Below are 24,536 nucleotides of genomic sequence, written 5' to 3'. Positions count from 1 at the left end.
ATTTATTATATTAATTAAAAATAAATTTATTTTTGTATTAAAAAATTAATAAATAATAATATAATTATAATAAAATAAAGATTACCTTGGTAATCTTTTAATACCTAAGGTAAATATGGTAATCAGATTATCATTTATATTATTTGTTATGTCAATATTGATAATATAAAATTATTGTAATATTTTATTTCTAATAAACTAAATAAGAGAATATAAATAATAAAAAATAGGTTATTAAGAAAAATTTTTAAAACACAATAATCAAATGGCCCTTTATTGCTTTGGGTGATAGAACTTGGCCAATAAATACCCCTTCAATTGTAGAATCATCATCCAAAAAATACTCAATATATACACTCTATATACATACACGTTTTCATCTGATTCTCTACTATTTCCTCTGCTTCATTAATCTCCTTCTCCTGTTGAAGCATACAAAATCCCTTAATCATAATTTTTCTTCATTATATTTATAACAATTATTAATATATTTTGTCTTAATTTTTTAATATAAAAAGAAAAGGTATATAGTTAAATTTGGGCTACGAGGACCCAAATGGGCCCAAAAATTTTAAACAGACCCGATTTCCGGGAACAAAACTGTGCAAAATGCCCGCTTTTTCTCCTCTCTCATAGGCAAAACGAGACAAAAAAGGAATTCAGAACCCTTAAACCCCGCAAACAAACAATTCAGAGTGAGCCATGCCTAAAGCCCTTTGAAAGCCATCCAAACAAACCCGTCAATTTATTGACGCAAAATTTCAGATATTTATAATGCGTTTTCTTCTTCAACACAGACTCTCATTCTTCATGGCTACTCTTAGAACCTCGATACTACCCGCTGTTACTCTCCTCTTTCCTTCTAATACACGATTTTTGCAATCCTCTACACGGGTTTTTCCTGTTTTTGCTTCGAAACCCATTAATAATTGTAGTAATAATTATCGTTCTTTGGCTCTTAAAACCACCACTAAAACCAATGGCTTCTCCTCGGCTCCAGGTTTGTCTTTTTAGGAGCTTTTGTGTTGGGTTTTTGGATTCGTATAAATCGTATTTGTGAATTTATGTCTTTGTTTGGATAGAGACATGTGTAATTTTATGTGTTTTTGAGTTTTGTTTTATGAATAAAAAGGGTGTTTGTGAAGTGATGTTTGAGTTTGTTTTGTAGTTCTTTCTGAGGATATAGATAATCGGCGGGTGGGTTTGCAGCCGTCAGATATTATGAAGATAAAGTTGAAGGAAATGGGGATAGATATGGACAAATGTGTTCCTGGCCAGTACAGTCATTTGCTTTGTCCAGCCGTAAGTTGTGTTATTTGTGTTCAATTTATGCTAGTTGATTGGGTTTTGATTTGTTCTCTTTGTTTTCTTTGGATGAAAGTGGTTTATGCAATGAGTTGTGGACGTTTTGTTTGAGGTCTTGTGGATATTAATTAACTTATTGGCAACGAGAAAAACATCAAGTCAGGAAATTCAGAGAGGGTAACAATATTTGAGTTACTTTGCTACATTTTGATGAGGATGATTTACTGTGATTTTTTTTGGTCACCGCTAGACTTGAACTTAAATTTTGATTTAATTGTTTGATGCATATCTACTTCCAAGCTTCGTGTTTCATTCTTTATCCAATATTATGGATTAACTATAATGTTTCTTTCATTTTTTTTGTTATTCTTTATATATTAGTGCAAAGGTGGTGATTCAGAAGAAAAAAGCTTGTCTGTTTACATCACCCCTGATGGGTCTGCTTCTTATGGCTTTCCTCCTTTGTAATTTCTTCTTTTCTGTTCTTAATAAATCTTCACTTACCTCTCTGTTCTTTTTTGGGAACTTCTGTGTGTTCAGAGTCTCAGCTTTGTGGATGTGTTTTCGGGCAAAATGTGGATGGAAAGGCAGCACAAGGGTCAGAGATTCTGTGGTCCTGTTTGCTGGACCAGTTGTGATTATGTGTTAGTGAATATTTTTTATTTTTACTCCTAGATTGATGTCGCCTCAATGCTCGCAGGCCTTTGGAGAATCACGTTCAAGTTTGAACCAAATTGCCCTACCGAAGACTGTGAGAGAAGTCACAGAGGAAGGTCTGCAACTAGAGCCACTGTCAGATGAGGTTGCTGGACTTTAACTTTTTTTTTTTTTCTGCTCTTTGTTCTGTTTTTGCAATTATTTTTTTGGTTATGAGTTTAATTAAAATTTTTTTATAGCTTAAACATTCTGTTTTGGCTGTTTTTTATTTCATATAATTTATTTATTTATTTTTCTGATACAACTTCTATTTTTCATTCAACTGTGTTTTAAAAGTGGACTACTTGAGGGGCACAAGCCTCTCTACTTTTCCTTTTTTTCTAGATGATTTCCACGATACGTTTGTGGAAAATGTTGCTTTGTAATTACTGAAACATACTGGTCATAGTTCAATTAATGCCTTCAAGACATCAAGAAATGCCTTTTCTTATTCACTTCAGAAGTGTATAGTATTATATGCATGGTTGTTTGTATTATTTACTTTCTCTCTCTGTTCTTTGTAGAGTTGACAGGATTCTGACGATCAATTTATTTTCTTTGTCTTTTGCATCAATTTTGTAATAAAAAATGTACGTTTTACCCTTTTTCAGCTTCTTGGTTATTTTGCTGAGCGAATGATAACATCAAAGACACTACAAAGGAATCGTGTTATGCAGAAGCGATGTGGGAATGATGAGGTTTTCAAATATCTTGAGTCATAAATCATGTGCTAGGATGCTGATGACCTTTATTATGACTATATAATAAGAAAATATTTATCTCTCAAATTGTTCTATATATATATTGAGTTTTATGTGCAAAATTTTTAGAGGTAAGAGCCTACCTGTAGTACTTAAGTTCTAACAATCCTGCTTATGTGCAAGGTATGTGAATGGAACATTATCACAATCACAACTACAAAAAGAAACACAACATACCACTAAACTCAAAAACAAGTCTAAACAGGATAAATACAATGCACACACACATAATTCCCTTAAAAGATTTAATGCAATAGTGAAATTCAAATATAGTTCTAATTGGTCGGTTGAACTCTACCACTATATTAAGTTATCACTAAAATCAAAAGCTTAAGCTTGTCAGTGATGTTCATATAATAGTGTTTAAGCACTGTAAAAAAGTACACCATATAAATTTGCTATTTTCCATTTTATGGCAGATGGACAGTTGGTATAATTTATCATATGTCTGGGGCATGTGTAATTGGTCCATTTGGTGAATCCTAGTTACTAGTTATGAAATGATTATGGAATATGTAGAAAATCTGAAGCTATGTTGAAAGATAGCAGATGGTAATACACGGTTTTAGGTTTATTTAAGCAGTTAATTTTGTTCCTGTATGACTTTCTCTAACTATTTTAATGTGTTGTTTCTTACCTTTGTCTTTATCAGTGTTAAACTTTGTGAAAACCCTAAAAATAGTTAACAGTTGTGAACGAAGTTATATTTCCAATTAGAACAGTTGTACTACAGGTTTCTTCATCTTGCAATGTGAAGAAAGTGAAATTATATTTGGTCCAGGTCCAATGTTAGCTTGCTTTTTGTATCAAAACCTTACAATAAGCCTAAATATTACAATATCTATCTAATATTTTTTCTATTGAAATTTTGTTGCTAGGTTGTTATTGCATTTACTTATCAGAAACAGGGGAAGCTCGTAAATTGCAAATATCGGGACATCGTGAAGAGATTTTGGCAGGTTTTTGTATTACTTTTTAGTTAGATCAATGGAATGATTAAATGATGGAGTTCTGATGAATACCTGGACTTGCTGAATGATTCTGGATTCTGGACTGCTTTACTCCTGGAATTCCTTCTCTTCAAACCACCTGTCGACTTCCACACAACACACACAAGCATACACAAAAGAGCACAAGAGAATTGGTGGAATAAATCAATCTGATATTTAATTGCTTTTCAGTCTACAAATGTCTCAAATGCACCATTAAAGTGAAACAGTAGAAGCTAAACAAATTGCATGGCATTTGAGAGGCTAGTTCTCTCCTTCACTACTCTCTTTTTTAAAAATCTTCTCTGATTTCTTTGATTCCCTTTTTGATCTCTTTATTCTCAGCATAACAACCAACTTCTCCCACAGTTTGCCATGTCTCTCTTCTAATCTTTGTGGTCCTGCCCTTGAGTGCAAGCCATCTGTGCCAGCCCGTTTACTGCCAACTTTAGCCTCCAATTTTTCAGCTTGCAGCTGCCTTCCTTCCAGCCTTGGCCTCCTTTACTTCAGGACAGATAAACATTGGACCCAACAAGTTCTAATATAAGTGCCTTTTAAGACAATTAAATTTGAACATGGGATTCCTAATTACTCTTGGAGAGCTCATTTCCTGGTGAAGTCGCCTTCTTGTAAAATTTACCTTTGACCATGCGTGTAAAAATGAATGAGCATACATTCCTGAATGCTTGTAGTGCATAAACACTACTGACCATTATTTAGATTAATTTTGTGTTACTCTTCTATTTCAGGAAAAGGATACTGAAAAGGTATTTTATGGTTTGGATGATATAGATGGAGAAAGGGATATCATCATTGTATGTCTGCCTATATGTTTTCTGTGAGTTTCTGCCTACATGTTAATTTAACTTTGTACTTATAAATGTTGAACATTTCATTATAGGTTGAAGGTGAAATAGACAAGCTTTCAATGGAGGAAGCTGGGTTTCGTAATTGTGTTAGCGTTCCTGATGGAGCACCTGCTTCAGTTTCCACAAAAGATTTGCCACCTGAAGACAAGGTTTGGCTGACTTGAAAATGATAAATCATGTGGCCTTCATTATTCCATGAGTAATTGTTTTCATCGTTTGCTGTCTCTCTTGTCGAGTTCTTATAAAATGTAATCACTCAAGATATGTCAACTAGGTTTTCGAAACTCAAGTTTCAGCTGTGCAGTATGTTTTTGCATATGTGCCTAGGAATTATATGAATAATTTTTAAGGTCTAATTATTAGCATGTCCACTCATTCAACCCCAATTTAGGCCTAACATTAATAAAGTATCTGTTTAGTTCCATGTGAGTTACAATTATATAATTGAAGTAATTTAAACTTTTAATTTACAAGTTTGTAAATGAACTATACATTTTAAGTTCAAATGCCAGATAACTTAGTGACTTACCATAATTTTTCATTCTTTTCAATATACATGTGCATGTATTTACTTATATCCATGTCAGGATATAAACTTCTTTTTTGTTTCATGTAATTTGCAATGTGCACAACCATCTTTGTGATTGATTACTGTCTTAAGGGATTGAATTCCTGTTGATTTATGCTTTTTCTGTCATGATTGTTTCTATCTTTTATGGCTAAAGCTTGCTGTTTTGCAACATTTTTTGGTTTTAATGTTTGAAGGACACTTCCCTTGTAAAAATATGGGTGTTACACTTGAACTCATTTCTTGTACCTATCCCTGGCCAAATTTGTATGGAGAGTTTTTGCAAAATGCATCTTCATTTTTGTGAGCATACAGTAATATTTTGAGAGCTCACAAGAATTTGTTTTGACGCTTAGATATTGCAAGCTTGATGATTTTTATTTACTTGTTATTTTCTACAAGCTAACAAGTATACCATGATTTCTCAGTGTTTAAATTTGATAATTATGAATACACAAATGTGAGCTTGTACAACTTTTTGCATGTCTCTAATTTTTTAGAGTTTCATGTTTGGCGTCATTGTTATCTCCAGATGCTATATCATATCCTTGTTTTTAGATCAGAAATTTATCTAATACATGGTATGACTGTAACCTTGTCCCCTTAAGTGGTGGTTGGTTTATTTAACCTTCACTTTGCTGCACTTGATTCTTGTGATTGACAAAGATCATATATGTGGTGTTCCTGAAGCCAACAAGTGTTGCTCAAATAGAGATTCTCTTTTGTAACTTGAGAATGTGCGTTTTATGTGAACTTGCTAAAAATTCTGGATCTAATGCATCTTATGTGTATTTTGTAAAGCTAGGACATTAAGTATAAGTATCTGTGGAACTGCAGAGAGTACCTTAATAAGGTTGGTATGATAGGTTTAGTACTTTCAGTTGTGGTAATCTAAACATATAAAGGCATTGGTTTTAAAAATTTTGGTGTTGACAGGCATCACGCATTATACTAGCCACTGATGGGGATCCACCTGGTCAAGCCTTAGCTGAAGAACTTGCACGCCGCCTTGGAAAAGAAAGGTCTATACCCTGTCAAGACTGAACTGATGGCTTTGTTTACCCTTATGTTCTCTTTAAGCAATCTTCTAATCAGTTGTTTATATCTATGGCAGATGCTGGCGAGTCAAGTGGCCAAAAAAAGATGAAGTTAATTATTTTAAAGATGCAAATGAGGTCAGATAGCAATGTCTTTATTTGTATAAGATATGCATATGTCAAAAAATAATGTATCATTCTCCTACAGAAAAAGAATTTAGATATGTATGCCTGTCTTGCTTTTTTTTTTATGTGGCTACCAAGCAGGGGAGCCATGTCCTGATTGCACAGTTTCTGCAATTTTTCCCAAGTATTTATGGTAAATAAATCTAGATCTAACGGATTAGTGATAAATGCATGCATGTTATTGCCTCTGCATAATGTCCTGTTTCATTACAGACATTTTTTTTTTTCCGCTGATAGTCTAAAGTCATTCTGCTACAACATTTTGTTACCTCAACAATAATGAAATTTGAGAAAAGAATGCAATTTGAGAGGAAATATTTTTTTGTGTTCATTCATCATCAACAACAACCTATATATGCTAATTACATTTTACACAAAATCAGTATTCAACATTAAGAAAGGAAACAATCACCTAAATTCAGGATTCTCATGTCTTTATTTTCCAACCACAACTCCTATAAATCTTCCTTTAAAGAATTTCTTAATGTAACATAGATTCACTCATTTGGATGCAATCTGGGAGATTCCTTGATTTGGATGTGATTGTAATCTCCAATATGTTCTCCAACAAATAACAAATTTTTTGTATGATGTTGACAGGTACTTATGTATCTTGGACCACTAGTACTAAAGGAAGTAGTTGAGAATGCCGAATTGTACCCTATAAGTGGATTATTCAACTTTAGAGATTACTTTGCTGAAATTGATGCATACTATCATCGGAGTTTTGGAGATGAATTTGGTGTATCTACTGGGTGGAGAAATCTGGATGAACTATACAATGTAAGTATGATGTGGAGAGCTCAGTTGTTTAAATTAATATTTTAATCTGCATTTCTTCTCTCTTTTATTGGATGTTTCTGTCAAGTTTCTATTATTACTGTAAGTATGAGTAATCTTAATGTATCAGGCAATACTGTTCAGTAAATACTCATTTTTGTTGTTTCAAATATCTCAACAGGACAGTTGCTCTGTTTTATGGATGGGTTAGAAGAGAAAGGGGAACTGTATATGAGAATTGCATTAGATTAGAGGCGCAATTTAGATAGATATGTAAAAAAGGCAATTCATCATTTTGTTATTCCTGCATGAACTTTGTATTCTCCAAAAGTAAAATATGAAATCAATTCTTAGTGGCCATGTAATAAGCAAGAAGAAAATTAAATTCTCCTTAGTAAAAGAAAGACATATAAATGATTTCACTTCCAAAGATCTTTGTATTCAGAATTTTGTAACAAATAATGTTCTAAAGCATAATCTCTGTACACATCATCCAGTATAAACATTTTAGAGTAACACAGTTTTCTTGTACCCTATTGGATTGTGTAAATATGATCACTGTTTTGGACAGTTACTCTATTACAATCTAAGACTTTAAGTTTGGTGGCTCATGTTGGGGTGATTTGGTGTAAAAGAAACTCTAAGATGTTAAAGAATTGGAGATGAATGTGGCTATATTATCAGACAAAGTGCATATTTTGTGTCAGCTTTAGTTTCTTGATATTGTTTTCTTCTTCACTCACCATAACTATGTCAAGGTTCTAAGCTTGTTTGTTTCTGTTTTGGGCTTCTTTTGCCTGTACAGAGCTATCATCGTAAAGCTGCAAACAAGCATAAACTCATTTTTCACATTTTGAGGCAGTGGCATACTGTGTTCTAGTTTGATAAGCAAATCGATCTGTTTTTTATCCTAAATATTCTACAGATATATTACAATTTTCTGTTCTTTTTCTAAACAAATATCCTGCTTATGTAGTATTGGAGAATAGTCTTTTTCTACTACTGATGCAAATGCTTTTGGAGATAGATCTTCTGTTATATGGCATGATTGGATCTTTCTTCAATAAGTTTTGCTTAATTGATTATTGCAATTATTTTGAAGTTAGTTTTATTTGTATAAACTTGAGCATTATAAAATTGAGGATATTTTTATCACATGCCACAGCTTAAAAAGTGATTTTTAGTTCATTATGCTGAATTCAGTGTGAGTAACAGAGCAGGGATACTACATCTTGTTGAAGGTTTTTCCTCCCTTAATTCTTTTAACTTTTATTTTTATCAGGTTGTGCCTGGAGAGTTGACTATAGTTACTGGGGTTCCAAACTCTGGAAAGAGTGAATGGATTGATGCACTCATATGCAATATTAATCATAGTGTTGGCTGGACATTTGTACTCTGCTCCATGGAGAACAAGGTCAACTTCAATATTTGCTTGAATGTTTTATTGTTTGCTGTATGTACCATCTATTCAAAACCATTGGTGCATTGGTTCGTGGAGACAGTTCATCTGAGCATTGCAGTCATTGGTGTGCGTAGACTGTGCATTCAGAAAAATCTAGTTATATTCACTAATATAGTCTATCACTGAATATTTTTGGATGAAATATATTGGTATTAGTTCTTCCACCATGTCTTTCTTTCTTGAGTCATGTGCCTAACAATAATTCTGCCTCCGAAAATCTCTTGCAATGTGTTTTCTGCAATTAGTATCAGATATGGCAAAGTGTTCTCTCGGGGTAAATTTTTAGGCATAATTCTTCTTGGATGCTTCTTTGGACCTAATGTTTGTTCCTAAGAAAACTGTTTGATTCTGTCTCTTTCTGTGTGTACCGATGTGTTTGCTATCTGTGCTTCTGAATAAGCATGCAATGTATGGTTTTTTATTCAAGTATTTTGTGAATAATTAATTTGCTGGCTGTATTTATATCCAATATATCATGAAATTATTCAATATAGAAGAGTTGTAATACTTTTGTAGTGACATTTATTCATCTTTTGCTGCTTGTGCCCGTGTGGAAGCAACTTTTTCTTTAGGCTTTAGTGGCTAAGGAGTTGTGAGGTTCAACTTTGTTTTTAATTCTTCTTAATTGGAAAGAGGTTTTGGGTTGATTTTGAATAGTTTCTTGTCTATTTAGTCAGAGGAGGGATTATTACTCACTGTTTTTGTATAGAGTTGTCTCCTTTTGTTCTTCGTACTTTCTTTGGATGCCCAGTTCGGAGATTTATCTCCTCTTTAGTATTTCATTACAAAATTTGTAGATTTTAAATGAACAATGTATATGACTGCATTACTTTTTAAACTGTTTCCATTGATGCCTTTTTTCTTGTTTTTATGCCCTTTCAAATGTTTTCATCTCTGCCTGTTTCTGCAATCTATAGGTTCGGGAGCATGCAAGAAAACTTTTGGAGAAACACATAAAGAAGCCTTTTTTTAAAGCAAGGTAAGTTTTGCATACCATCCTTTATTGTTTGCATTGTGCTGTTTCTCTCTGTCTTCTACTTGTTTTGGTCTTTCCTGTTTGCGTGAATGGTGTCTATAATCTATCAACTTATGACAGTTTTTGTGCAATTACTGAGACTGATTTCTGACTAGTAAAATTTTTTCAGTGAAGTTAAAGTTGAAAATTTGATAGTGGTTTGAACCTGGGTTTTTGTTTAATATGTTTTATAATTGGAGTGAGTTTGACCTTTCCCTTGATCTCTTTATTGGGAAATTTTGGATAATGAGTCAGTCCTCAGTGAAGGTTTTTTTTTTTTTAATTGGTTTTTCGATGCTATCTTGTGATCGTTGGAAGGTTAGACATGGTGCAACATGATGATTCATGTTCATGTGATGTTTGTTTGACCTTTGATACTGGTCTACTTGTGGTGGATAAGAAAGCAAAAGTAATAGATTTTATAGGTTTATCAGGGAGGCCCTTTTTTTAAATATAAAAGTTATGAGGTCTACCACTTGAATTGCAAGGTTCTGCATTCCGTGAGGATAAATGTGTTGGAAAATTAAAAGAACTATATGATATTTATTTAATGTAAATTTATTTAATGAGGTTCACTGAAAGAGTTGGTGTCAATAGGTGCTCCAGCAAGGTGTCTTGTGTTCAGACTTTGGCTCTGCTTAAAATTTTATAATTGAAAAGTATCATAGAGAAAAGGAAAATTTCCCTCCTGGTGTATGTTATGGTGATGGTGAAATCTTGAATCACTTGGTATGTTGTTCAGTTTTGTCTGAGATTTGGTTTCCCATTGTCTTTTGGTCTGATTGAGTTATCCTTGTTCAGTCTTGAGCTCTTGGAGCACTTGATTTGAGTCAGGGGAGGTGCTGGTTTTTTATGCAAGCAAATTTTTTAATTTGGTATATATGTCTTGGAGTGCATTAGGGAGTCACTTGTTGGGAAAAAAGGTCTCTTTTAAGATGTTTAAATAATCGGTTATGGGCATGAAAATGTTTCCATCTTTCAGTAAATTTCAGAGTTCTTGATCTTCTAAAGTTTTGAAGCTAGTTAAAGGTAGTGTATGATATACATCGTGTACATTTAAGAAGACAACAATATCTTTCTGTTTTATGCTTCAATTTCGTTTATTAAATGGGAAAAAGTATCTCTTAGAGAATGTATTTACAAGTTTGCATCTCAAGTTTTTCATTCCATGTGATGTGTTGTTGTCTTATAGGTACATACAATTTATGTGATTGTGTTCCAGGATTTGTATCTCTAAATAATATCATTTCAGTTGGGAATTATAACTGTACTTTTTCTTTTATTTTAATTGTTGATATTTTTCTGTTGTTGACGGGAAGCATGCATAATTGCATGACCTATGATAATGTCCATGCAGTCAATGAAATAATTTGACCATTGAATCTGTTAGTTTCTGGTTGTTTGTCTGAGCTCATGTTTTGAGTTGTTTCCTTTTAATTCCTTTGTTTTCTTCAGAAAATTCTTAACTGTTGGGTGTTATAATCATTAATTTCTGTTCACTCACTTTGGCAATCCTAGTTATGGAGGAAATGCTGAAAGAATGACTGAAGAGGAGTTGGAGCAAGGGAAGCAATGGTTGAGTGATACATTTAGCCTTATAAGGTGAGCTGGGTGCTTCATGTTTGTGGATAATTCTTTCTCCTGTATGAATAAAATGCATGATTTCTAGTCTGTTACCTTTTTTACACTGTGCACATTGTTTTGAATCTTTTGGTAGTATTTGTTTCAGTTAACTGTAATTGCATCATATGTTAGTACCTTTAGCCCTCATTTTTCCTGATTTAGCAGTTCAAGCCAGATGTAAAAGCCCAAGACTAATTATTTAGTCATAGTGTACTTTCGATTAGAAACTAAAAATTCTTTTTTATCAATGATGACAAAATGTCTTATAGGAAAGAAAGAAAACATCAAAGTGATGGTTCAATTGAGGTGAGCTGTGAACAGGCAGTCCATCATAGTGCAGCATATCCTCTCTATGGAAAAAAGAAAAAATTCACTTGATTTCTTTCTCTCTTTTTTTTTTGTTGTAATGAGGAACTCCATTCAAGCTGGATCATTCTTTTGGGGCGAACTAACCACACCGAATAAATAAAACCTCGAGTCTAGTCTCACAACTACTGAACATTGATAAGTAAATTGTACATTTATAGTAGTGAACCTATTCTAAATAACAATAGATTCTGTAAATAATAGGAAATAATTAAACTAGAAATATTTATAAAATAAATGAGAGATGTTCTCATATTCTCCGTAATGATAGGAGATATTCTAAGGAATAAATGAAAGATGTTCTCCAAAATAATAAGAGATATTCCAAGAATGCTATTGGAGAGATATTAGGAATTTCAACACAATCCTCAAGTTGGTGAATTGATATTTTCCATTCCCAACTTCTAAGTTATCTCTTGAAACCTTGGAGTTGGCAACCCTTACATCAATACATTGGCCAACTACTTTGTTGATGACATGTAGGGAGTTATGATCAACTTATTTTCTAGTTTTTCTTTGATGAAGTGCTACTCAATCTCAATAGGCTTGGTTTTAGCACGCTGAGGTAAATTATGTGCTAAACTGATGGTTGGCTAGTTACCACACAATAACTTCATTGGACAACTCACTCTGATCTTTAGGTCCCATAAAAGTTAAAAAATTCCATGTGCCATAGCTCGAATTTTGCTTCTGCACTTTATCAGGCTACAACATTATGTTTCTTGCCTCCTCAAGTGACTAGATTCCCTGCAATATAAATACAATATCCAGTAGTAGATCTCCTATCAGTCAGAGATCCATCATAATCTACATCAGTTATCCTTCTATAGTTAGTCCTTCCTTTTTGAACAATATCCTTTTCCTGGGTGTAGACTTTAGGTATCTAAGGATGATGGATCTCTTTAGGAGGAACACTTTGGAGAAAGGATATTCTTCAAGGCACATTGGAGAACTAAAAAATTAAACATAGAATGGAATGTTTTAAGGTTTTGAGTGCACAGTTGTTAAAAGTGAAAGACGTCTAAAAGTGATGAGGGGTCCTATCGCTTAAGTGAAAAAAACAAAGCAAAGATGTTGCTTTTGAACCAAAAGCGATAAAAACAAAATAAAATTAGTAGAGACTAATCACTCAAATATCAAAACAGAATATTATATATAAAGTCTAAAATGCACAAATATATGTTTATAATAAAACATGAAAAAATATTAAAACTCTTCAGTCTACATAAATTTTATCAAACATATATTTTAATTAAAATTTAAGTTTTTATCTTCATCATCAAAGGTCAGATCTTTTTTCTCATCATCAAAATTTTCATTTCTGATTTCATCCATTTCTTCATCAGAGGACTTGTATTCTAAGACCTCTTTGTTCTTAGATATCGACTTAAGTTGTGCTTTCGGACTTTCGCTTGCCTTACATGTCTAGAGGTGGTAGACCTATTGCCTTGAGGAGCTTCTTGCCTATGCGCACTTAAAACGCTCTTTTAACGACTATGTTTGGTTGGCTTATTTTTAACTGTTTCTTGCTGCTGATAGGACCTTATAACTTTTAATATTTATATATATATTTTTTTTTGGGCTGTGGTCTTTTCTCACATTGCAGGTGTGAGAATGATGCTCTTCCAAGTATTAAATGGGTCCTTGAACTTGCCAAAGCAGCAGTTTTAAGGCATGGGGTGCGTGGACTTGTAATTGATCCATACAATGAACTTGATCATCAGCGTCCTGTTAGCCAGTGAGTCTCTTATGCCATCTCTTTCTGCCTCCCCTAATAGTAAAAGTTGAATTGCAATCTCTTTTAACTTCAAATGATGACTTTGTAATATGATATGACAGCATTGACAACCCTTGTAACTCTTTTTATTCATTTTTCTTGTGTGCCTGTACCTGAAACTTGAGTATGGTATATATTTTGTTGTCTTCTGTAAATTTTATATGAAGGATTACTCTCAGTGTGTGTTTTTGTTTTAGAGGAAGTTTTTTATGTTTTCCAAGGCTGAAAAACAGAGATAATGTTTGGAAATCCATTTTGCTTTTGTTTCTTTTAAACACAAAATAATTGTCCTCTTTTAGAAAAAAAGAAAATATGAAATTAGGAAAGCTGACTGGTGGAGTTTTCTCCGCTTAGAAGATGCATCCTTCTAAACCAGAAAGCTCTTTTAAGTTGTTTTGTATGAGTAATTTTGAAAATGTCAAAATGCTCTTTTTGCTAATTCCAGAAAATAAACTACTCCAATATTGAATTCATTTATGGAGTAATTTTTTCAAAAATTTCAAATGTATTCTCAAATCTTGAAAATGCTCAAAATTGAATTTTCTCTTTTCTTTTTGAGCTCTTTCTTTGAAAATCAAAAGCGCTATAAATTACCTTACACCCTCTTAGATTCTCCAAGGACATGAACATTTAATATTTGACTATTTATCTCTACTTCAATAACAATTTTAGATATACAGGCAAATACATCATGCTTAACAAATTCCAGATGTTTGTTTTATCCACAAATTGAACCTTTGATTCTGACAGGACTGAGACTGAGTATGTGAGTCAGATGCTTACTAAGATCAAGCGGTTTGCTCAACATCATGGTTGTCATGTTTGGTTTGTTGCACATCCTAGACAGGTTAGTCTCTGTGAACTTTTAGTTGTTTCTCAGGTGTGTCCTCTTTCTGATTTTGCTGTGTCTGACAGTTGCACAGTTGGGTTGGCGCTCCTCCTAATCTGTATGATATTAGTGGAAGTGCACACTTCATAAACAAGTGTGACAATGGAATTGTTATTCACCGCAATCGGGATCCAGATGCAGGGCCTATCGACAGAGTTCAAGTGCGTAAAATGCTTTAGAGTGTTGCATATTACTGGCATGCAGATATTATTTTTACTGTAGTAATTATTTCTTCATCCGAAAAAAGGCTGTTATTGAACTGTCAAACTGCAGGTTTGCGTGCGGAAGGTGCGGAATAAGGTGGCAGGAACAATAGGCGATGCCTACTTATCATATAATAGGTGTGTGCAACTAGCTGTTAATGATGCCTATCGATGCAATTTTTGTGTCTGAAAGTAAAAAAAATGCTGTTCTACGTCGAAAATTGCCATGGCTCTTGCTTATGCAGTGTCAGTGTAACCTTTATCAATACAACTTTATTATTTGCTTTTTTGCAGGGTAACTGGCGAATTTGCAGACATCAAGTAACAAGGTGAAGTCCTCTCGGGCTGCTACACAGGCAGTTCTTACTGTGCTAAATCTGTAAGCCCGTGACAATCTTCTAAACGTGATTGGTCTAGTTGATTCCTGCAATACCGCAGCAGCTGAGGGTAAACGATTCTCCTCTAAGTACAGGTGACCATATTGGTCTTGCAAAGCTATCTCCCTCAAAGGTTAGGCCAATCTGGCCATCTTTTATTTCAGTTTCTTAATTTGTAAATTTCATTTCATGAATATGATTCAACTACTTAATCTTTACAAAGACGTAGATCATCATAATCTCTCTCTGTTCACTTATGGTGTGTGCAGTCATTACATTTGTTCTTTTTGCATAGTGTTTGGTAGCTATAACTAGAGTGAAAATCTCTTGCATCAAAATGTTTATGTTCTTTGGTATGCTTATCTCTAGTGAAATATTTTGTAGGGTTATTATATTACCTTCCTTGCTCATTACAGGTTAAAATATAGTTAAGGGTAGATTCAAACCGAGTTGGCTCGAACTCGATTGTCAACTTGACTTGTTTGAGCATGAAACAAGCGGCCATGAGCTCAAGTTCAAGCTTGAACCATGGATATGCAACATGATTCAGCTCGAGTTTGAGCTTTCGTTATAGGGGTGTTCGGCTTGATAGGTTTATGAGTAAGTTATATATATAGGTAAAATGATATAATTTTGACTAATTCAAAACTTTGTTTTTTGTCAATGTAATGCAACATCGTTGTACCATATAACTTAAGAATTAAATGATGTTTTGCTTCAAGTTTATTGAGCTCGAATTTGTATCTAGAGAATTGAGTGCATTGAGCGAGCATCACCTGTTATTTTGAACTCAGTCTCATCTCTTTCAAAACTTGTAACTTTTTTCATGCAGAGCCCTAAAGATGTGTTTTATTCTTAAACATGTTTAGGTTGCCCTCGGTGTTAATAATGTGTGCAGAGAGAGGTTCAATTTCAATCACGGTGTCCTGTGAAATTTATTCAAATTTTAAAAGTAACCATTAACTACTACCACGTGGTGATTGCAATTCATAAATAAACCGATGAAACGGCTACTGAATCTGGTCAGACATCATCAGCCCTCTGGAATCATGCCAAGTGGCAACAGTATGTTTGAAGTCGTGCTCCCATGCACACAATAGCGTGCATTCCCACAAACATTTCTATGACAGCAAGTCACAAGTTGTTTGGTTTATTTTTATATTTTTATTTATATAATAATATTATTAGGGTTTATTTTTTGCACCCCCTTAAAAGGTTGTTTAATTCTACACACACCTAAACAATTTTTAAAATCATTATTAAAATCCCTCTTAAAAAGTTATTAAATACACCCACTCATCTATGATTGAGCCGGGTAGACAGTTGATTGAATCTGGGCTTTTAAAAAATTATATTTAAATTCTGTAATTTATATTTATTATTTGCTTATTAAAACTGAATTTGAGAGGATAAATGTAGATTTAAACTTTCAAGGGGTTCTTGATATTATACTTCAACCAAGTTATGAGCAAACTATCAAGTCGAGTAACAACAAACTCGACAATAATTGAGCAAAGTTTCACTTGATATGAATCGAATTATGAACTTGTAAATTTATTGAGTTGAACAAAATAAGTTTGAATTTGATTCGAGAATCAAACTCGAGTCTAAACTTTGCTTGACAATAATTGAGTTGAGTTGCGAATAACTTCTGTGTGACCTGGCTCGTTTGTGCCCTTTCTTTATTTCAACATACCAATTTTGAATGTATGAAATATTATTGCATAAACTATATCACACACAATTAAATTTATTTAAATATATTTTATTATTTCTCTAATATATATTGTTAATATGAGTGAGAATTATTAACTTGAAAATGGGCCTATTTTATAATTGATTTTCTTAAAATGATGTATTCTAGTATGTTCCATTCAAAGTTCAAGCAAAATCTAGTTGTGAATAACACCAAATGATCAATCATCACATTGCATCAAGACAAACCACCAGCCGTTGATTAAAATACTTTATGTGGGTCCTATTATTCCTAAACTTTGCTGGCCTCCAGACTAGCAAAACCCTCACCCAACGGCTGGCTCCAGCTAGAATATCGTTAGTGGACCCCAGCCTTGAAAACTTCAAAAACATATAACCGTTGCAAGCCCTCCTCCCTTCTCTTCACATGTATATTACTATACATAACGGAACAAAGAGAATCATAGCTCGTTCATTTGTGATATAGAGTTTTTATAGGAGGTCGAGGAGGTTGATTTCCAATTCGTCTGTCTTCTGTGTCTCTTCTTTCTTCTTTCTTCATCTGGGTTTGTTTGTTTTTATTGCAAAAGATGGCTGTTGAAGAGGTTAAGGTTGAAGAGAAGGAGACGACCACCCAGATGGGTGGTTCTAATGATAATGGAGGAGTCGAGGTTGAGGTGGGAGATGAATCTGAGAAAGAAGCTCCTAAAATCATAGAAAAGTCTGCTTCTTATAAGGAGGAGAGTAATTTTTTGTCTGATCTCAAGGAATTTGAGAGGAAGGCGTTGAATGAGCTCAAGGAGAAGCTTGAAGAAGCCATTCTAGGCAATCAGATCTTCAAGAAGAAGGTGAAAAAGATTGAAAATGTCCAAGAAAAGGAAAAAGAAAAAGAGGTGGTTGTTGAAGAAAAAAAGAAAGAAAAAGAGGAAACCAAACAAGAAAATAAAGAAGAAGAGAGAAAACCTGAAGCTGAAGAGGAGAAGAAGGTTGAAGAGAAAAAACCTGACGCTGAAGAGGAGAAGAAGGTTGAAGAGAAAAAACCTGACGCTGAAGAGAAGAAGAAGGTTGCAGAGGAAAAACCTGAAGCTCAAGAGGAGGAGAAGGTTGAAGAGGAAAAACCTGAATCTGAAAAGGATGAGAAGGTCGAAGTGAAATGTGTCGATGAAGTTGACAAAAACATATCTCTTTGGGGAGTTCCTCTCTTGCCAAGCAAAGGCGCAGAGGGGATTGATGTTGTTTTGTTGAAGTTCTTGAGGGCGAGAGACTTCAAGGTGAATGATGCATTCGAGATGCTGAAGAAATCGCTTCAATGGAGGAAGGAAAACAACATTGATTCCATTTTAGAGGAGGATGTTAGGGCTGATCTGGAACCCGCTGTATACATGAATGGTGTGGATCGCGAAGGCCACCCAGTTTGCTATAACATATACGGGGTGTTCGATAATGAGGAGGTTTATCAGAAGGCTCTGGGGACCGAGGAGAAGCGCAACGAGTTTGTGAGATGGAGGTTGAGGATGATGGAGAAGGGTATTCAGAAGCTTGATCTAAAGCCAAGTGGAGTTTCTTCCTTGCTTCAAATCAATGATTTGAAAAACTCGCCTGGACCGGCAAAGAAGGAATTCAGGAGCGCGATGAAGCAGGCGGTTGGCATTTTGCAAGACAATTATCCTGAATTCGTCGCAAAAAATGTAAGTTATTCAATTTCCTCAATTCTGATCCCAAATTCACAAATGGTTTTTCTAAATTGTAAACTTGTGGGCTCTTGTAGTTGTTTATTAATGTGCCCTTCTGGTACTATGCTGTCAATGCGGTCTTGTCTCCATTTTTGACTCAAAGAACCAAGAGCAAGTTTGTTGTTGCTCGCCCTGCAAAGGTCACTGAAACCCTCTTGAAGTGAGTAATTTTCTCCCTACGATTCTTGGCAAAATTATTCAATGGTGAACAAGAAGTTGAAGAATTGAGCTTGATTCTTGGCTGCAGGTACATTTCAGCCGAAGAGCTGCCTGTTCAGTATGGTGGATTCAAAAGCGAAAAAGATTTTGAATTCGCAAATGAAGAGTCTACCATCTCTGAGATTACTGTCAAAGCAGGATCAACTGGATCCATTGAGCTTCCAGTTGAAGAGGTAACCATGCTCGTTGGTTTATTGACATAATGGTTGGTTTATTTTATTGATCTTGACATGTGCAATGGTAACAGCTTGGAACTACGATAACTTGGGACTTGACTGTGATCGGATGGGAAGTGAACTACAAGGAGGAATTTGTGCCAGCTGATGAGGGCTCCTACACCATTATTGTTCAGAAAGGGAAGAAGATAGGTGGCACACAGGAAGCTCCAATTCGGAACAGTTTCAGGAACAATGAACCTGGGAAAGTTGTGCTCATAGTTGAGAATGCTTCAAGTAAGAAGAAGAGGGTTCTGTATCGATACAAGACCAAGAAGAGCTTCTGCACTTGAACTTGTTGAATTGCCATGTCCATGTCCATGTTACTATTCTTTCTTTTTTTTTTTTTTTAATTTGTTTCAATTTTAATAGCATAGAAAAACTTAGGTTGACTTTGGAAAAAAGGCAGAAAATAGTAAGCTCAAAATACAAGTAGATTGTCTTTTAGTTAGAGGAGGAGATTCAGAGTCATTCTTTTCTTTCAGGATTGATATGATTTTGTGTTTTGATATTTTATTGTTTGGGTGGTTTTGATATGGGTATTCATTGCTATGTTCATATGTCTTTCTTTCAACTTTATATAGTATTGAATGCATCTTTCTATATTGTTAAATTTTTCATTAAGGAAACTGTTTGAACATATCATCAATCATAGAGGTATAACTGCTTTACTAGGGACGCCCGTCCCTCTTAAAGAGACGTTTGTCCCTTGCTTAGATGACGACCATGAAATGTCTATTATCTTTTCGATGCATTAACAAGTATAATTGGGATGGTCAACAAAGTTAGCATATTGGAACGCCTATTCCTTTGCCCGTCCCTTTTTGGAATTTGAAGGAGCAAGGCAAGACGTCCGTCTCAAATAAAAGGGACGCCCATCCCTCGGGTGATGTATTTCAAGAATTCGACCATTGGATTACTATTCCAAAGCCGCCGAAGCAGGGATGTGTAAGAGGATGCTCGTCTTTCATAAGAGGACACTCGTCCTCTCGTGTTTTTCAAAGTAAAAACATCATTTTCACAAGTCAACGACTGGTAAAATTAATTTAACGGATATTTCACGTCTCAAAGTTATATAAACAAGTTAGATTGGAGTCAAAAAGGTTAGAGAACATACTTTCAAGAATTTTTATCTCAATCTTTAAGCTCTCACTCTCTCTCTCTAAACCAAAACTCAAATTTTTCAAGAGAAATATTTGTAGATATTAGTAAAATGAGCCTACTAGAGGCATACTTTACTTGTAAATCTTCTTTCAAATTACATTTGGGCGAAATCTCATATCTGTAAAAAGGCAAAATCTTAAGTTAACTAGTGTAATTTGAAAGTGATTCGAATGGGAACTTTAAGCTGGTTGCTTGAAAAAGTAGACGTAGGAGATTTGAGACAAAAAACTACAAACCATTCTAAAATTTCTGAACATTTTTTAAATTCTTATTTTTTACTTTATGCTTTGATTTTTTATTTGTTTCTTATCTTTTACTTTATGTTTTGATTGTTTATTTGTTTTTGTTTGTAACATTTTGAGTAAAAATTAAGTTTGATAAATTTTGTGTTTAATTTTTTAATAATCCTATTCACCCACCTCTAGGATTAATTTGTCATTAGAGGTTTTTCAAGGTTTGAAAATCTACAAATCAATATTTGATTTTTTCAAGCTCTCATATATTTTTAAAACTACTATATAACCTCAATAGTTGTAATATAAAATTTACATCCATAATTTGTTGCATTCCGTCAGATTCTTTTGGGGTGCAATTATCATGTTTTAAACTATTAGGGATAGACAAATATTTAAAATTTCTAAAAGACTTCAAACTTTTTTCAAATTTCTAATTACCTTCTAAAAATTTCAAAAAAACCTTAAGGGGGCGCTTGGTTTGGATAATATTTTATTACCAAAATAGAAAAATTACCTTGAAGATAGATTACTTAGAAGATTACTGGGTATAAATAATTACTATGTTTGATAAAATTTGGTAGGTATAAATAATTATTATGTTTGGTTAAAGGTAATAAAAGATTACTAGTAAATTATTTTACTTAAATGCTCTTGAATATAATTACTTCTAAATATTTTTTATATTATTTGTCATATTAATTAAAAATAAATTTATTTTTATCTCAAAAAATTAATAAATAATAATATAATTATAATAAAATTAAGATTACCTTGGTAATCTTTAAATACCTAAGGTGAATATTACCACCTATATTATCTGTCACGTCAATATTGGTAATAGAAGAATATTGTAATATTTTATTATTGTTAAATCAAATAAGGAAATAAAAGATAGCTTATCAAAGTAATCTTTAAATACAAAAACCAAACGCCCCCTAATATTTTAAAAGACTATAGTTTACCTCTTGATATAAGATTATACGATAAAAACATCTTTATATATAGGATGATGTAGGAAAAATATAGCTAGAGTTGTGATATTGTTCATAAGGACGACTCAAAATTAATATCGTTCAATGAAGGAATGGATAAATGAAAACAATATTTAAGAATGCAACGCTTTTTGAAGAAAACTCAATTGAATTTTATTGATAATTTAATAAAACTGATTATTGAATTACAAAACTCATGTATTTATATAAGTTTATTTTCTTAACTAGATTAGGAAAACTTACTAAACAAGAAAAACTTCTTAAAATGATATTTGTTTAACTATAATTAAAAATATTAATTAATTTCACATTTTAGGAAACTATAACTCTGAAAAATAATATTAATAAACTAATAAAATTGAATTTTTCTCAATAATAAATCCTAAAATCTCTTTATTGCTTAAATCAAAATAAGACTTTTAAAGTTATTAGGAAAAATTAATATTAATAAAAGATTAAATTAAACTAGGTAATTAACTTTAAATTAAATACTCAATAATATTAAAAAGTTAAATTAAACTTTGTATAATTAGAAAACTTGACTCTATATGGTTTGACACTTTATGCCACATAAACATGTCATATCACTTAGATATATTATGCCAAACATATTCCCATATCATCCTTAGCATGTTATCCATTTGTTCTCTCTCTTATTTTGCGTTGTTTTTTCAACGTCTTCAATCATTGTTTTTACTCAACCTCTCTTTTACGTTAAATCTTTTTTTAACCCTTTCTCTTTTTATGTTGTAGCCTTGTTTTTTTTTAACGAGTTGAATGTTTTGGTCTCCCATTATAGATAGAGAGAAAAAAATGATGAAAGTAACAAGAAAAGGAAATAAAAAACTTCTTATATATTTTGGATAATTAAAATGTTATTTTTAATTTTTGTTAATTTAAGGTTATATGATAATGTTAAAAAATTAAATAGTGGAGATAAAATAATAATTTTATTTCTTAATAATGTTTTTTTCGTTTGTTAACATTTTTGGGTGGGAAAGTGTTACTTTTGCTTTATTTTAGGGTAAAAATGTTAGTTGTACCAACTAGGGTGGGAAAAAGGGTTTTAGGTTAACCGTTGTGTTTTTGTTTGTGGGCAATATAGTCTTTGACAACGCAAGCAATTTGGTTAATTTTAAAGTATTCACATATTTCCTTCTTTTGGGGAAGTCTTCTTTGTACTTCTGCGTTTCTAGTTCTCTGCAAAACCCTAAACCGCTGAAATGGCAGAAAAAGGAACAAGTAGAGATCTTTTGCACTTAGAGCGCAAGGATTCCATCTCTTCAGCCATGGGTATATATTTTTTTCTCTTTCCCTTTTTTTGTATGTGCATTCTCTTGTAATTTCACTGTTTGTGCTTGTGTTTTACAGAAGCTGCCCTTCTCGTTTGCAACAAGAAAGCGTCAAAGAAACCAAACCCAAATGAAAAACCCTTATTTAATGCACTTCCTCAAAGCCAGGGTACTCTTATGAATCTTCAATTCTATTTCAGTCTTTGCTAATTTTTTCAATGTAGCTGCCATTTTCCCCAGTTAACATCCTATAAATATCTTTTAAGTGGTTCTTGTTTTAAGAAACCTAGTGGTTAGGGAATGGAATATATTTGTCTTGAAAAATATGGTGATATATTTCTTTGAAGTTCTAAGACTATTCCAATTAAAATCAAAATATTCATGTAGGAAGAACCATAATAAATGTCAAAAAGAGGCATCTTTTACCCATTAGTGAAGGATTTTTCAACCAAGATTTCTGAGTGAATGGGTGGGGTATTAGGACATGTAAGAAATAATTTAAATGTGATAATTTGCCCTTTAAAATGGAAATATTGAATGAATTGATGGAAAATTATGTTGATTGAAGAACTATGAAAACCCATATCATATATTTCTTTTTCCTTTTGCAAATGAATGGATTAGCATCTGTAAGTTAGAGCATCTTTATTAAGTCTTTCACCTATGTTTTGCTCTTGGTAATATTTGCAGTATTGTTTGGTTTTGGAGGATAAGTTGAAACCTTCGTGGACATTGTGAAAAGGATATAAAGTTTCTAAGATGTTTGATTTCTTAGCTGTTAACTGAATATATATCATGTATAGGAGGTATAATTTATATCTATTGTAAAGTTGTGTTTCATGTGTGCAAGTTGTGTTTGGTAAACTTTAGTTCTTTGCTGTTTTTGTAGTTTTAGGACAAGTGAAGGATTTCTTGGGAGTGATATCGGAAGCTAATAGAAGGCTCCAGCTTGATGCAAAGGTTTCAATATTTTGATCTTTCTACAAAATTGAGATCATGTTTTGAATTCAATCCTGCTTTCTTGATTGGTAACTGGTCTTAAATTTACCGAAAATAGGACAATGCTCAAGATTATGATATTGAAGTGCTCACTGGAAATGAATCAGAAGTTATTGAAATGGTAATTTAGATGTTTCTCTTGATTCTTTGTTTTTACAACTTCTGACAGCCAATTTATACCAGAATTTTGGGGTGCATCTTATGACAGGATTTAATGCTAGGCGTAGCTGATCTTCATACACCTGGGGCTGTAAGTGCTGCTGAATCAGCAATTGCTGGTAATCAGCCAATAATTTCTTTAGCTGCCAGCAGTAGTGGAACAAACTCTGAAGATAGCAGTGAAGATGATGATGACAATGACAACAGTGATGAAGATGATGAAGGTGATGAAAGTAGTGACAGTGACGATGACAATGCCAATAAAGACAAGAACATATGTTTTCCATTGAACATCAAAAGATTCAAGAAAATGAAAGATGAAAGGGTAGCTTCTGGATATAAGAAATCACAAAAGAGGCCAAAGATTGTTGAGCTCCCATGAGAACCTCTTTCTAAAGTTGTCTAGTAAATCAGGTTGAGTGAATTATTTGCCAGAAATCCCTCTGCAGGAGTCGCCACCTCTTCCTGCAGTTGTGGTATGAAGCTATTCTACTTTATGCTGGAGATCTCATTAATGATTGAGGAATATGTGCAGGTGGTTTAAGTTATGTGGTTGATATATTTTTTTTGTATATCTTCTTCAATATCTTGACGCAAGCTTTCAGTTAAAAAAAGGTGACATTTGCTTAGTGAATAATGTTGTCTATGTTCTGAGGTTATCTCTTTTTGGATAAATTTCCAGTTGATATGGTAGCATTGTTGTATGAGCATAACAACATTTTGTATGTTGCTGCCTCATTCAACCCTTGTCAATTTCCTGAATATAGAGACTGACTACACAGGCAATTAGTTATGACCAAAAGGTTTGTATGGGTTAACGAAACTTGTGGAGCACTAAAACTTTCAAGATGAAGGTTTGGGTTTGAGTCTCAACCACTTGTTAAATCTTGACCTATTTAATGCAGTGGTTGTGAGTTCAGTTACTATGC

At 33.2% G+C, this 24,536-nt stretch overlaps 3 protein-coding genes across 5 annotated transcripts; all 3 read left to right on the top strand.

The window, feature by feature from the left end:
• The first annotated feature begins 610 nt into the window (after positions 1–610).
• On the top strand, positions 611–15,624 carry LOC123219231 (twinkle homolog protein, chloroplastic/mitochondrial). Of its 3 annotated transcripts, XR_006502832.1 has the most exons (22): positions 611–1,000; positions 1,169–1,302; positions 1,687–1,742; positions 1,846–1,918; positions 2,006–2,107; positions 2,613–2,699; positions 3,641–3,721; positions 4,501–4,566; positions 4,653–4,769; positions 5,994–6,041; positions 6,125–6,210; positions 6,303–6,363; positions 7,012–7,194; positions 8,474–8,605; positions 9,571–9,632; positions 11,187–11,270; positions 13,264–13,395; positions 14,185–14,281; positions 14,350–14,484; positions 14,597–14,664; positions 14,821–15,036; positions 15,320–15,624. XR_006502832.1 is itself a non-coding variant. In XM_044641055.1 (21 exons), exons 1-21 carry the CDS (start codon positions 775–777, stop codon positions 14,849–14,851), a joined length of 2,061 nt encoding a protein of 686 aa, XP_044496990.1. In that variant the 5' UTR covers positions 611–774; the 3' UTR covers positions 14,852–15,160. The 3 variants fall into 3 exon arrangements, 2 of the variants coding, with proteins under 2 accessions (XP_044496990.1, XP_044496991.1); XM_044641055.1 differs by lacking the exon at positions 15,320–15,624 and having other exon boundaries at positions 14,821–15,160; XM_044641056.1 differs by lacking the exon at positions 15,320–15,624 and having other exon boundaries at positions 612–1,000; positions 1,846–1,903; positions 14,821–15,160.
• A 1,409-nt stretch (positions 15,625–17,033) lies between these two features.
• LOC123218277 (patellin-4-like) lies at positions 17,034–19,325 on the top strand. Its single transcript, XM_044639622.1, has 4 exons — positions 17,034–18,286; positions 18,367–18,491; positions 18,579–18,723; positions 18,798–19,325. Exons 1-4 carry the CDS (start codon positions 17,189–17,191, stop codon positions 19,056–19,058), a joined length of 1,629 nt encoding a protein of 542 aa, XP_044495557.1. The 5' UTR covers positions 17,034–17,188; the 3' UTR covers positions 19,059–19,325.
• A 2,963-nt stretch (positions 19,326–22,288) lies between these two features.
• Positions 22,289–24,266, top strand: LOC123218248 (tRNA pseudouridine synthase B-like). The gene is made up of 5 exons (XM_044639542.1): positions 22,289–22,450; positions 22,529–22,618; positions 23,339–23,409; positions 23,507–23,569; positions 23,657–24,266. Exons 1-5 carry the CDS (start codon positions 22,381–22,383, stop codon positions 23,987–23,989), a joined length of 627 nt encoding a protein of 208 aa, XP_044495477.1. The 5' UTR covers positions 22,289–22,380; the 3' UTR covers positions 23,990–24,266.
• Positions 24,267–24,536: the final 270 nt, after the last annotated feature.

The sequence above is a fragment of the Mangifera indica genome, chromosome 6 (assembly GCF_011075055.1).
Source record: "Mangifera indica cultivar Alphonso chromosome 6, CATAS_Mindica_2.1, whole genome shotgun sequence".
Lineage (NCBI taxonomy): Eukaryota > Viridiplantae > Streptophyta > Magnoliopsida > Sapindales > Anacardiaceae > Mangifera > Mangifera indica.
The sequence above is the reverse complement of the archived record's forward strand: the minus strand, read 5'-3'. Positions and strand labels throughout refer to the sequence as shown.

Excerpts from the sequence above, each read along its gene's own strand:
- LOC123219231 (XM_044641055.1), top strand. The coding sequence starts at position 775 with ATGCGTTTTCTTCTTCAACACAGACTCTCATTCTTCATGGCTACTCTT. Across the intron at positions 1,001-1,168 it reads TGGCTTCTCCTCGGCTCCAG|TTCTTTCTGAGGATATAGAT; the intron begins GTTTGTCTTTTT and ends TTTGTTTTGTAG. Across the intron at positions 14,282-14,349 it reads TTGTTGCACATCCTAGACAG|TTGCACAGTTGGGTTGGCGC; the intron begins GTTAGTCTCTGT and ends TGTGTCTGACAG.
- LOC123218277 (XM_044639622.1), top strand. The coding sequence starts at position 17,189 with ATGGCTGTTGAAGAGGTTAAGGTTGAAGAGAAGGAGACGACCACCCAG. Across the intron at positions 18,287-18,366 it reads CTGAATTCGTCGCAAAAAAT|TTGTTTATTAATGTGCCCTT; the intron begins GTAAGTTATTCA and ends GGGCTCTTGTAG. Across the intron at positions 18,492-18,578 it reads GTCACTGAAACCCTCTTGAA|GTACATTTCAGCCGAAGAGC; the intron begins GTGAGTAATTTT and ends TCTTGGCTGCAG.
- LOC123218248 (XM_044639542.1), top strand. The coding sequence starts at position 22,381 with ATGGCAGAAAAAGGAACAAGTAGAGATCTTTTGCACTTAGAGCGCAAG. Across the intron at positions 22,619-23,338 it reads TGCACTTCCTCAAAGCCAGG|TTTTAGGACAAGTGAAGGAT; the intron begins GTACTCTTATGA and ends CTGTTTTTGTAG. Across the intron at positions 23,410-23,506 it reads GGCTCCAGCTTGATGCAAAG|GACAATGCTCAAGATTATGA; the intron begins GTTTCAATATTT and ends TACCGAAAATAG.